General features: G+C 44.4%; 1 protein-coding gene across 1 annotated transcript in view; it reads left to right on the top strand.

Moving 5' to 3' along the window:
• The window catches only part of LOC132582197 (galanin receptor type 1-like), a 43,033-nt gene extending 37,038 nt beyond the window's left edge, over positions 1-5,995 (top strand). The window contains exon 3 of the mRNA XM_060253707.1: positions 5,134-5,995. Within this exon, the coding sequence (XP_060109690.1) occupies positions 5,134-5,451 (318 nt within the window). The 3' untranslated portion in view covers positions 5,452-5,995. The remainder of the gene's footprint in view (positions 1-5,133) is intronic.
• Positions 5,996-14,317: the final 8,322 nt, after the last annotated feature.

Here is a 14,317-nt window from a genome sequence, read left to right as displayed (position 1 = left end):
ATAAGCCATGTACAACTCACTTATATTGGTGTATTATATTATTATTCTCACAATACACACTAATATAAGTAAGTTGTACACTGTGTTTATTTCTGTGGTTACCCACCTGGAGGCTGGCAACCATACATGACTCTGCCATTGAAGCTTGCTAGGTGACCATGGACCAACCTCTCTCTCTAATTCTTTTTAAAAATGGAACACTGCAAAATGTTGTCCATTCAAGCCTATGCAAGGGCAGCGCTGGCACTGGGGAGTTGGTGCAAGGCTGGCGACCCAGGCCAGGCGCCCCTTGCCCGCCCTCGCTTCCTTGGCAAGGGTGAGCTTGGTGGCAGTGGGGCTTCTGCCATCAGCGTGCATGCACACACGCATGCCTTCACTCTGCTCCTCACACCTGTGCTTGGAAGCACAGACACAAGGGACAGAGCTACAGTGAGTGAGTGGCGTGCATGCATGCTGAGGCCGGAAGCCCCGTGGTAGCCACTGAGCTTGCTGCGTCCCTTGCTGAGGATGTGGAGGTGGGTGGGAGCACCGAAACTGGCGCCCTCCCCCCAAAGCCACACTCCAGGCAGCCACCTCATGCTGCCTAATGGACGCGTTGGCTCTGTACAAGGGAAGTGTGACATCTGTTCCAATACCACGGACTAGTCCAATCCCATACATCTGGTGACCTACTAAATTCAACTGTCTGCTTGTATCTTCTGTTGGGGCTTGCTAGGTCACCATCTCCAGTGTAGCACCCTCTGCTAGGTTTCCTGGAATCCACTTCCTTCTTCCCTACAGCAAACAGCCAGTCCTCCACTGGAGTAGGTTCTTCAGAAACAGCCCAGGAGGTATCACCTTTGGGCCTGCAGGGAGTACGCACCTGTCTCCAGCAGAGGGTTAGCATTTCCCAGGTGGGGGCAGGGGATCCCTTGCTTTCACAGGCTTCTGCCTACCAGCAGCCAACTGGTGGGTGGAAGGAAATTCTGCCACCCCAAAACAGTGATGTCATACATTACATGCTGATGTCATCTGGCAGTAATGTAAGGCGGTTGGTGACACTGGGGAGTGATGCTCTGTTTTGGGGGCAAAACTCTATGGTATGAAGGTGATTTTAACATTCAATTTTGCCCTGAAACTAAAGCATTAACCCTGGTATCATTGAGTGCCCATATCACTTCTGGGTGACATGTGTATAGTGCATGATGTCCCCACCCACTCCAGGAATGCCCCCCAATCCCCCTTTTGGCATAATGTTTGGACCTGGCAACACTGCCTCCTAGAATTTTGTGACTGGTCCCAGCCCCCAAACAGTCAATGCAACCACCCCCACCCCCCATGGCAGCCATTTTGTGGCTCCTTTCACCCCAGCTAGGTCATACTGCCTCATGGCAACAACAGTTGCCATCCAGCCTCTTCATTTCTGCAGCAGCAAAAATGGGGGGTGTAGCAATGTAGTGCGACATCACGATGACATTTCTGGTTGTACCTGGAAGTGACATTGCAATGCTCTAGGAATTCTCTGATCTCTGTGACAAAAGCCATTGAGATTTGGGGAATTCCTAGGGTATCGTGATGTCACTTTCAAGTAAAACTGGACATGGTGTCATAGTGTTACACAATGTAGTCCCTCACCCTTTTTGCTCCCACTGAAGCAAAGAGCAGTGGGAGGGACTGAGAGCTAGGGCCAGGAGATTGCCTGCCATATTGAGCAACTGGTAAGCCTGTTTTGTGTTACACATATCCTGTTCTCAACTAGGCTTCCCAACCCCCCCGCCCTGGCGAGCGACCCCTGGAATTGCAGCCCCCTCCCCTGCTCTCCAAAAATCCGGAAGCAGGGGGAAGGGGGAAGAACATGCGTGTAGGCATCATGTAGTTGTAGAGCTCCTGATCCGTTTGTAAAATGTGTGCCCCTTTAAGGCTGCGTAGGAAACAGGAAGGGCTTCATTGGAAAGTGTCAGTAACAGTTTCCATGGAGAACGGCCCCTCCCTTTCTTTTGCTTTCGTTTTCACAGCAAGCAAAGTTCTGCAGGAAGATCTAGTAAGTATTTGTGTGTGAGAGAGAGGGAGGGGCAGGGGATTCCCTGGTTTGGAGGCCCTCCCCCCCTCACTTTAGAAAGCATGGGGGGAAGGGAAATGTCTACTGGGCACTCTATTATTCCCTATGGAGAACGATTCCCATAGGGAATAATAGGGAATTGATCCGTGGGTATTGAGGGCTCTGGGGGGGCTATTTTTTGAGGTAGAGGCACCAAATTTTTAGTATAGCATCTAGTGCCTCTCCCCAAAATACCCCCCAAGTTTCAAAACGATTGGACCAGAGGGTCCAATTCTATGAACCCCAAAAGATGGTGCCCCTATCCTTAATTATTTCCTATGGAAGAAAGGCATTTAAAATGGTGTGCTGTCCCTTTAAATGTGATGGCCAGAACTCCCTTGGAGTTTGATTATGCTTGTCACACCCTTGTTCCTGGCTCCACCCCCAAAGTCTCCCAGCTCCGCCCCCAAAGTCTCCTGGCTCCGCCCCCAAAGTCCCCAGATTTTTCTTTAATTGGACTTGGCAACCCTATTCTCAACATTTCAGAAATGCCCACAATCTCAACAAGGTTGGTGCTTGTTTACTCTACTCCTGTTTTGGCAGTCCTAAGAAGGCACTAAAAATAAGGGATTTATTCACCCCCTCGCGGTGTGTTGATTTCATTTAACACAGCATTCAACTGAGTAAGACACAAACAGGGCAGGCTTAGAGCAGTTATTGGCCATCAAAGATCCAATAAATGCCAGATTAGTAAAGCAAAGAGCCCTTGAGAGAGGAAAGTATTTTGTATAATCAAGCTGTATGTTTACTGTATTGTGACTCAGCACTGCCCCTGGGATGGTGGGTCTTGCAAGCCAACTACCTACACAATAGAGTTCGTACTCCTCCTCCAGCAATTTACAGCTGCCCAGAAATTATGGAAAAAAAGATAAAGCTAATTTTATTTTAATGGCATTGTTAGCCAGTATTTATGCCGGCACTGAAAACAGCTTACTTGCTGGCAGGAGTAGGGTTGCCAGGTCCAACTCAGAACATATCTGGGGACTTTGGGGGTGGAGCCAGATTTTCCTATTCCCTAAAATAAAATAAAAAATACAGCAGTGAGTTCCCCCGAATACAGTCTTCATTCCCTCATCCCCCAGCAGCTGGCTGCACTTCCACTAAATGAAAATGAACATGCACCCAGCAGCCAAAATAAACACAGTTACCAAGCACACACTTTTGTGATCTCACTGGGCCAATTTACTCATAGGATTTGCTGAATGTTATCATCTGCTGTATTTTAACCAGCTTCTTCAGACTAACAGGAAAATGGAGAGCAGCCAGGGGGTGGAGTTTTCCTCCAGAGGACTGTGCTGGCTTCTCTTCCTTTTTCACACGCTTCACACACTCACCCAGTAGAGCCACCATGGGACTGCCTGCTCACCCTGCTTGCACAGCTTCCTTTTGCTGAGATTTAAAGGCACACACACCTTCAAAAAAGCAAGCAGTTTCCAAGCTTCTTCTAAGCCTTCCAATATTTCAAGGCACATGGTGGCTGTTGGGGTAGGGCTTCCCCCTGCCAGCCACCTGGCTGGCAGGAGGAGGAGACTGAAAAACTAAGGGATCCCTGCTGGGACTCGGGGGCTGACAAGCCTAGGTAGGAGAGAATTTAGTACACATTTCACTTTTGCTGAGGCCTACATCCAGAATATCAGGGCTGGCCTATCCACTAGGTAATCCTGGTTATCACCTAGGGCACCAGAGTTGAGGGAGCACCAAAAGAGTTAAAGAGACATAGGCAGCCCCAGGGTGCAGGGCAGAGAGAAAGACAATCCTGATTGAGACCAGTTTGCATGAGTGGAGTTGGAGGGGCAAATATGCCTCCCATTGCAGTTTTGACAGAAAAATGGCTCAGGCTGGGGCAGGATCCAGAACGGGGCCCTGCAGCAAAGTTAAGAGGAGTTCACAAGTGAGAATTTACTGCTTTAAAATGGTGGGTTGTCCCTGGGAATGTCCGTATTGTCTAGTTTTACCCCTAGAGGAACAAAATAATTGGATCCAAGGTGAAGGAAGGAAGGCATTAAATCCAACCCATTTTGTATAGAGTGTTTATTATATGCAGCTTAGGTGTTTGTTGAATTAATAAATCAAAGGAGAGAAATGAAGTATACATTTAAGCAAGACTAGTGATTGCTTACAAAGTGCTTGGAACACAGACAATCCAAATAATTACATACTTAAGAGACTATATACATATTTGCTGCAGCCTGGCAACCAGCAGAAGGCAGGGGGCGGGGATATGGGGAGGGGCATTAGTCACAGTGTCAGGAAAATTCAGAAATTACATCATGCCTTATTAGGAATTTCTGGCTATTCTGAGAAAGGACTGGTAAAACTGAAGAGTTTTTGGCAATTCCTAGAGAGCTGTGATGTAACTTCCGGGATTTCCTAACAGCCATTTGTTAAAAATTCCTTGCTTCTGTTGTGAGATGGGCTGGCAATCCTTTGCTAAAAAATTATCATTACAGTACAGATAGTGATAAGCAGGGCTTTTTTTTGTAGAAAAAGCCCAGCAGGAACACATTTGCATATTAAGCCACACCCTCTGTCACCATCATTCCACAAAGGGCTTTTTGTAGAAAAATCCCAGCAGGAACTCATTTGCATATTAAGCCACACACCCTGATGCCAAGCTAGCCAGAGCTATGTTCCTGTGCGTTCCTGCTCAAAAAAAGCCCTGGTGATAAGGGATTGAGTCAATTCATGTTAGTGGCACTGCTATAGCACTTCAATACTATACTGGCTTAGTGCTATAGCATTCACTTTAGAATTTTTTTTAAAGTCAAAGGAAGACTGTATGCCAAAAAACAGTGCACGGGGAAAGCAGCACTGTTTAAATTGACCATAGTGCTTCAGAGGCAGTTCATTTACAGGAGGAAATTCATTGTATGAAACCCCCATCTCTGTATCACTTTACTCAAAATTAGGCTAATAATAAATAACATCTGGTTTAGAACTAATATGAAAAGAGCTTCCATTTCAGATTAAATTTAGAGCCAACCTTATGTAATAGTCAATGGGGCCACATTTTGGACAAACCATTTTAACATCTTTGTGTGTGTATTTCTCTCCAGACTGCACAAACTGTGCTACTTGTGGTTGCTGTATTCCTGATCTCCTGGCTACCACACCACATCATCACCATGTGGGCAGAATTTGGAGATTTCCCATTGAACAATATCTCCTTCACCTTTCGAATAATCTCCCACTGCTTAGCCTACGGGAACTCTTGCATCAACCCTATCATCTATGCTTTCTTGTCTGAGAATTTCCGCAAAGCCTGCCGGCAAGTCTTTTCATGCAAGCTCCTCCTTCAGCCAGCCCCTGCAAAGAAGCTGGTAAGGATTCGCATGGAGAACTTTTCTACCACTCACTCAACAACTAATGTGTGAACAAGAACTGGAATGAGAAAGGTTTATCAGGAGGAACAAATGGAGAAAGGCCACACACAGAAACCAAATTGTATAGGAAAAGTGGACTTACCAGGACAGCTCTTTGTGTTGATTGTGGTCATGTAAGCCATCCATTCACCATCATTAGTCCTGGTAAAGAAGCTGTGCACATCTGTCCCAGAAGTAGCTTAAAAGCATTCTGATGGAGCATGTAAGAGAAGTCACCTGAGAAGCTACATTAGGAAACTAAGACGTAAATGTTTACAGACAACTGTGAAGGGTATGACTAATGAAAAACTGTCTCCAAATATTGAAATGGGTCAGTTTGTAGAGATAAGCAAAAGGGAAGGTTGGGGGTGAGTGGGAAAGGATACCTCTGAAATCTGAGCAATGTTTCTTCAAATTGCTGCCAAGGGCCTTCTGAAGTTGGTCTGCCTTCAGTGCTGAAACCCCTGTTATGTTGTTTGTTAAATTGTTGATTCACAGCACCAACAGCTGTGTGCCACATGTCTTGAAAACAAAATGAACTTTTGTTGTTTGGAAAGCCTGGCCTGGCATCCTTCATCTACAAATCAAGCATTTTTCTGTTTACCCCAGAAGATGACTCTGGTTCTAAACAACGTTGGTCTTAGCAACAGTGTATCTGGAGCTGCTGCCCTGGGCCCCCACTGGGACTTGTAGGGTTGCCAATCCACAGGAAGGGGCAGGGGATCCCCCAATTTGGAGGCCCTCCCCCTGCTTCAGGGTCATCAGAAAGTGTGTGTGGGGGGGTGATGTCTGCTGAGCACTCCATTATTCCCTTTGAAAACCGATTCCTATGTAGGATATAATGGATTATTGAACTTTGGGTATCTGGGACTTGGGGACGGTATTTTTTGAAGTAGAGGCACCAAATTAGCAGCATAGCATCCAGTGCCTCCACCCAAAATACTCTCCAAGTTTCAAAAAGATTGGACCGGAGGTCCAATTCTATGAGCCCCAAAAGAAGGTGCCCCTATCCTTCGTTATTTCCATTGGAGGGAAGGCATTTAAAAGGTGCGCGGTCCCTTTCAATGTGATGTCCAGAACTCATTTTGGAGTTCAGTTATGCTTGTCACAGCCTTGGTCCTGGTTCCACCCCCAATGTCTCCTGGCTCCACCCCCAAAGTTCCCAGATATGTCTTGAATTGGACCTGGCAACCCTGGGGACTTGGGAGATCCTACTTCCCCCCCCCCCCCACACACACACACAACTGATCCCTCACTCTGCTGGAGAGTCAGGTGGCATGGGATGGGGGGAGTGATTAGCTGAGCAGTTGGGGGCTTTCCAGCTGCCAGCTGATTGCTCTACCCTGCTGCCTGAGTGGTTCTGGGGCCCTGGCATCACAAAGACTGCTGTAATTTATTTATTTAGATTTATATCTTGCCCTCCCCTGCAAGCAGGCTCAGGGTGGGCCACAGCATAAATATAACAATAAAGCAACATTCTAAAATAATAGTTGTAAGAGTCCAGATGAAAAAACAGATGGCGAGCCAATCTGTAAGATGACTCCCCTCCCCTAAAAAAAAAAAATTGTGTACAAAAGGTTTATATTGGTGTACAGAAGTGTAAGTTGTATGTGAATGACAGATGACCCACTTTTTTCTTAATGGCACAACTGGAAAAAGAAAATAGATTTCCTTTGAGGTAAATGCAGTATTTGCAAAGTTCACTCCTTTTGCATAATTTACTCATTTTAGGACAATCTAGTTTTGGTAGTTCTGAGCACTGAAAATCTCTTTACACCCATTTCTGTAGCTTTTGCTCTTTCAAGAAGCATCGGTTCTCAGTATATAGAAGAATTTTTTCATAGCCTGACGCTGACAGCATGTCTGAATTACAGCTTGCATGTTTACATGGAAACTCTCTAAGTGAAGGATTAATAACTTTGCAATGAAGCACATCACTGTAAAATACTTTGGGTCACTATTGGGGAGAAAGGCAGGGTATAAACAAAACAAACAAATGAACCAATAAAGATTTTTAAAGAACTAATAATTAAAAAGTGGTCACTTTTCTTTGGGCTATTCATTTGCCCAGTCAAAAAAGATTTGGTTAGTTTATTAGTCACTTATGGATCATGAATTATTAAAGCATTGATTTTATTAGATCCAACCTGCCCCCCAAAGATACTTTGATAATCAAAAGATCTGAAATGTATGCAAATTACAAAAACGAACTACTTAATTGTTATTCTTCTTAAAAATTGTAACAAATGATTAATTGTTAACAATGGGTTGGATTAAGAGTTCCCAGGTTCCCACTGAGGTCAGGGGATCCCACACCACCAGCTTCTCTTTCCTACTGCCACTTGAGCAGCTGACTGGAGGCGCAAAATCAGTATCTGGCAATGGTGTGATGTGATGTCACTTCCATAGAAAACCTGGAAGTGATGTCAGACAGCTCTAGGAATCACCAGAATTTTACCATCCAGTTCCTTGTGATTTCTATAGCAGACAGATGTCCAGGGGTCATTTTGTAGAAAAATAGGTGGTGGAGCTCATCCAGGGATTGTTATGCAGCTGCACCTACTATTTAAAGGAGGTGGAACTCTCAGAAAGTTCAGCTGTGCTCCTGTGAGCTCCCACTGAATCCGAGGCCTGCCGATGTCACTTTTGGTTCTCCCCTGGAAATGTCACCCCTTTACCTGATGGCACCTCCCCATGTGCCTGCCCCCCTCCCGACTCCAGCCAGTTGCCAGGCAACCAGGGCCAGATCTAGGGGGGAGCAGAGGGGGCTCTTGCCCTGGGCGCCACTGGAGGGGGGGCAAATTGGATATGGAGTCCATTCTATTCTCTGGGCCCATAAAATAGAATGGGTCCATAAGGGGGCATTATTTTTTAATGTTGCTCCCCCTTCAAAAAAAAGTGTAGATCTGGTCCTTCAGGCAACCCTAGTTGGACCCTGTGATCTGTCAGCAAAAGGTGTTGAGTGTTTCCCAGGTTTTCACCTTTCTCCAGCAGTCCAACTAGCCCTGGGAAAGTTCATTGCTGTGATAATAGTAGGACATGTATTGAGTAATAGCCATGCAAGTAGATACACTGCAGTAGGGAGAGGGAAGAGGGTGAAATTGGGCCCTTCTTCCCATTCTGTCAGCAGAGCACTGTTCACACAAGAAGCAGGAGGGAGATATTTCACTCCTTTCCCTCCAGCCCCTCCCCATAAACTGGAGGGGAGTGGAGGAATTTACTGGGTGGTAGAGCTCTCACCAGCATTATACTGGCATCACCAACACTTCAGCGTCACTTCCTGTGTGCCCTGGAAGTGACGTTGACATGATTCTAGTGATGCTGTAGCATATGGACAAATATACTATGGTTAAACCCAAATACTAGAGTGTTCCTGGTGCCACCCAGTGATGTATGTCAATTCTTGGTGTTCATGGATTGTGTTCTCCCATTTTGGTACTATTTTCTCCCTGCTGGCCAGCTGAGCAGTGACAGGGAGTGACTGCTGGGAGCAGAGATCACCAATCCTCAGAACTGGCCTTGCAGTCTTAAGTAACCATTCCTTGCAGGTCCTGCAGCTCTAGCATTGCAATCTTAAGCCTGATTCTGAAGAGGTAGAATGGCCTGTAGGCCTCAAAACAGCCTTTACCTCACCCAGACCTCAGACAGATCTGCATTTCCAGTCACCCTCCAAGCCTCAGCACTGGACTTTGGAAAATGGAGACAAAAACAGGTGTCAATTGCTGTTCAGTGCTCTGTCAGAGACCATATAAGACCCTGCACCGGGAAGGAGGGTTTTCATTCCTCAAAGGCATAGTGAGGCTGCTGTTGGAGGGAGCTGATCCCAGCTCATCCCAAGGTGGGGATGAGTCTGACCTGAATCAGATCAGTTACATCACAAAACCTTTATTGGCATAACAATCGGATCAGTTTTGGGTTCCCATTTCTAAGGTGGGGACTGAACTACTTCCATCTCTTGTCACTGACCCATGCTTTGGTGGGAAGCAGGGGGGCGGGGTTGCAGGTTCCAAAATGGGTGTTTGTGTCAGCAACATGATGATGTCATTCTTGCTGTGTAACAGAAAATGATGTCACAGTAGCATTCACTAGAAACTCAATGATTTATCACAGAGTCTCAGTGAATGTTAGAACACCTAGCGACATGGTGACATCATTTCCAGTTGTGCAGATGGCAATGACATCATCACATCACCAAAAACCTTTCTGTGAGTTTCTGTCCTGAAAGACTCCCAGGATTTGCCAGCCAATGGCAACCTGGATCAGGTACTGGTATAGAGTTAAGAATCAAGTAAGAGAACTATGTTAAGAAACTTTTATTGTTTTCCAGCCAGCTTCTTTTCCATGTGAGTTCTGCCATGTGTTGTAGTGTACCCTGTATTCATTCTGCTCCACTTTTTAAAATAACTGTTCTCTTACTTGTTATAGTGTTTGGTAAATAAATACTATTTTTCTGTGCTCTCCACCTAGGTCCTTCATGCCTCACTTTCAGCTATATACCAGGTCTCGGCCTGAACAATGAGGGGGTAGCTGCGTTGAGGCAGGGCACTCCCAAGTCAAGCCCCAAAATCAAAGTTGTGGCATCCCATTAAGGCCCTTCCCTACTCTAGGGTTGAAGAAGGAAGGATAGTGTCTGTGGGGCTGGAAGGATCCTTGTAAGGGACTAACCCACAGCAAACCCCTCCCCAAGTTCCCACCTCTTCCTGTGACAGCAAAGAATAAAGTTTCCCAGGGTTGAAAAGGACTGCTAAGGGGTGGGGTGGGGGGAGTAAAATGTTAAGAAAAAATCAGCAGTCCTTGTGAGGTCCTCACATCCAGTCCTTGCACTGAATCTAACCCACTGTTAAGTATCTTTTCTGTTAATGTGGAACAATTCACAATACGTTTTGCCCCTTTGGCTTTTTAACTTTTAATTTTAAAGCAGAGAAATTTTTAAAATTACAGATTTAAAGGTGTACATTAAAGCTTAAATTAAAACACAAATAAAACAAAGTCAACAACAAAAACAAAAGTGAGCCAAGACTGGTCAGTCCTTCCTGTCTGGAGATGTCAGGGCACTAAAGGAGGTGGCTCAGAGGTGGGCTTCTCTGTTGCAAGGTCAGCCCTCGACAAAAAATTACACTGTCATTAAAGAGAGAGATATAAGTTGCCAACTACCTAGCGGCATTCAGGGCTTTGTAGAATAGTTAGTATTGGTAACATAACAGGTGATCAATTCACAGTATTTGAGTAGGCCAGGCCTCATTTTGGGCAGGAGTTCACAGGAGTGGAGCTTCGGAACTTCTAATTTTTGTGTGTTCTTTCTTTCTTACCCCCCCCCCACCAAAAAAGGGGGGGATAACCAAAACATATAAAGCAGCCAGATGGAAATCTTCATCATGCCACTGTGACCACAAAGGAGAAAGTAATTTAAAAGGTGTGATGGGAGTAGGGTTTTATTATGGCAATTATAATTCAAGAAGCATTTTAGGGTAGATGCTAGGTTGATATAATTTAGTACACCTTCTGGTGATGTCAGGGGTGTGTGGCATATGCAAATGAATTACACTAATGAGCTCTGGCACCTTTTTCTACAAAATTACCCCTGGATCAGGCAACTGACAAAAGGACCAACCCTATCTTTCCCAGAGTGCCACATTTCCCCAAACTTGGAACTATATATGTGAAAAGTGCTTTCTATTGTTGGGAGGAGCTGAAGAAAATGAGTTGGACTAAACCATACAAGGGTCCTCTTTGACCAGCAAAAAGGATTACCCTGGGCATCATATGACCTGCATAGACAAAAGCCATGGAGGGTGAGGGCTATAGTGTGGACGCAAACTGGGTGAAAAAGTTGGCTGGATCCAACTCATTTCTAGTTTTGAATGCACTCTAACATTTCTAAGAGTGCTGTGTTAGAAGATTCTTACACAATTGGGACACTCTTGTCTTTGCAGTCTTTGTTCCCCCTCCACCCTGCCCTGTGGGCCATGACTCATTGCTGAAAGTGCTTATCTGCATCCTATATAAGGTAAGTTGTCTTGACCTGGAAAGCCCAGGCTAGCCTGATCTCATCAGATCTAGGAAGCTAAGCAGGTCAGCCCTGGCTAGTATTTGGATGGAAGACCTCCAAGGAATACCATGGTTGTGATATGGAGGCAGGCAGTGACAAACCACCTCTGAACACCTCTTGCCTTAAAAAAAAATGATGGTTGCATAAGTCAGCTGTGACTTGATGGTACTTTCCACCACCACCTATAATAATAATAATAATAAAATTTTATTTATATCCCGCCCTCCCCGCCTAGGCTGCCTCAGGGCGGCTAACAACATTTCATAAACATACAATATAGTGAATATAAAACTTTAAAATTAACATTATTTAAAAACCAGTCAATATAATTAAAATTTATAACTTAATCTGACAGTGACGATGGCATTTTCGACGCTAGTTTCTGTCAGTTTACATAATGACACAGGTCCTTAGACAGGACCGTATTGGCGGATCCTTTTGTTAACAACCGTATTCAGCAGTCCGTATATGCTAACTTGAAGAGGGTGGTCTTGCAGGCCCTGCGGAACTGATCAAGGTTCCGCAGGGCCCACACCTCCTCAGGGAGCTGATTCCATATGGCAGGGGCCGCGATTGAAAAGGCCCGTGCTCGGGTGTTCTGAAGTTTAATCTCTTTCGGCCCAGGGATAGTCATTTTATTTTTCCCGGCTGACCTCAGTGCTCTCTGGGGTTCATATGGGGAAAGACCTAAGGTATTTATTGACTGTGGAACAGCCTCTCTCAGAATGAAGGTGTTTGATGTCCCTTTAGGTGATTTTTTTTAAAAAAAAAACAGAAGCATGGCTGTCTTATAAAAGTTTCTCAAGTGCTCCACAGCAGCAACAAGTGGCAAGTTGTCTTGCTATCATTTTTGTACATGCACTCAAGATATTCATCTGTGCAAGTGGCAAGATGTCACTTTGCCAAGTCAGAGTTAGCTTTTAGAGAAGGAAGATGGAAACTTGAAGACTGGCAACTTAGATTTGTTTAAAAGAAGGATCAGTCTCCAATATCTCCCCCTTGAAGGTTATGATTCATGGAAAACAGGTACCTAGGGATAGCAGGACCAAGTTTGCTATGCTAGTGTCTTGAAACCAGGACTCTGATTAATACAAAAAATTATGAAAGGTAAAGACAGCAGTGGAAGGGAGAGAAAGGAATACCAAGAGAAAGAGAATGAAGAACAGAGGATGAATCTGAGAGAAAGCAAGCCGTTCCACCCACTTAGGCTTTGTTTTAATTCAGGATTAAGGTTGAGATTTATAGTCAATGTTTTCCAAGTGCTGATCAGCCTCTTTGTTTAAAGACACTGGTTATGCAGTACACTGTTATTTAATTTTTATCTGACCACCAGTTCCAACTGGATGTTTTCTCCTCCATGCCAAAAAGCTATGATTGTGCATAAACGGAACTGAGGCTGAATACTTCTGCTGTGTCACAGTATTGTTGTAAGTTGCCCTGAGCCCGCTTTGCAGGATAGTGCGGGGTATAAATCAAAAATTAAGTTAAATTATTGCAAACATAGAAAGTGCCACCATATTTGTGTGCTGAGTGACAGAAATGTCTTTTGTTCAACTCTGTAAATTAGAAATCGCTGAGTCTCACTGCCACTGATTAAAATCCATTTGTCTAATTCAACCATACCACAAGCAAGCTGTTGAGTGATACAGAGTTGTTTTGAAGGCTTAAGTATTAAAAAGAAAAAAGCCTGTTGGTATTTGAAATACAGTGAGAAGGGTGTTCACCTGGCTGCATCAGGAGATGATTGGAACAAAGGAACTCGAACAGAACAATTTGCAAAAGGGAAGTATTAATTTAGAGACCTTCCCTACTGTCAATATGTTGGATTTTCATTAGATTCCATTGTGAACATAGGTTTTTTTTTAAAAAGTTCTTTAAATTTGTTTCCATTGAGATTGTTATAGAATGCCTGGATGAAACACTGAAGGGTCTTTTCAACTGAAAAACAATTAAAATTATATATACAAGCCCTGACCTGGATAGCCTAGGCAAGCCCAATCTCAGAAGTCAAGCAGTGTCAACTCTAACAAGTACTTGTATGGGGGACCTCCTTGTAATACCCAGTCAGGAGGCTGCAGCAGGCTGTATTCAGCCACCTCTCTGAATATCCTCCAGTAGGGGTCAGAGGTTGACATGGCTTCCAGGTGAAAACACACACAAAATACCAAAATAAATAAATAATGTATACAAAAGCAGTAATAACATCAAATAGAAACAACGTGTGTGTGTGTGTGCAACTTAAGTGCCGTCAAGTCACTTCTGATTCATAGTGGCCCTATGAATTAATGACCTCCAGAACAACTTGTCATTAACAGCCTTGTTCTGGTCTTGTAAACACAGAAAATGTTATTTAACTCAATCTATCAATTTGGCTCTTGCATATAAATGAACTTGCTCTGAAAATACATCTTTGGACTGCAGTTTTAAATTAGAGATTACATCTTGTTCTTATTCTGTAAGATAAAGGCTGTTCTGATCTAGACGGAATGGCATCCAGTGCTGAAAGACAATGCCCTGCAAATGCAACTGACCTTTGAAGAGACCCACTGCCACAGGAGGTGGTGGCGACTACAAGCATAGACAGCTTCAAGAGGGGGTTAGATAAAAATATGGAGCAGAGGTCCATCAGTGGCTATTAGCCACAGTGTGTACATATGTGTGTATATATATAATTTTTTTGGCCACTGTGTGACACAGAGTGTTGGACTGGATGGGCCATTGGCCTGATCCAACATGGCTTATCTTATGTTCTTATGACCCTTTTCTTCACAATGCATAAAAGCCCTTTTTCACATTTAAGAGTCATGAAGATGCACAGAACTAAAACAA

This window comes from Heteronotia binoei, chromosome 14 (genome assembly GCF_032191835.1).
Source record: "Heteronotia binoei isolate CCM8104 ecotype False Entrance Well chromosome 14, APGP_CSIRO_Hbin_v1, whole genome shotgun sequence".
In the NCBI taxonomy this organism is placed as follows: Eukaryota; Metazoa; Chordata; class Lepidosauria; order Squamata; family Gekkonidae; genus Heteronotia; species Heteronotia binoei.
The sequence above is the reverse complement of the archived record's forward strand: the minus strand, read 5'-3'. Positions and strand labels throughout refer to the sequence as shown.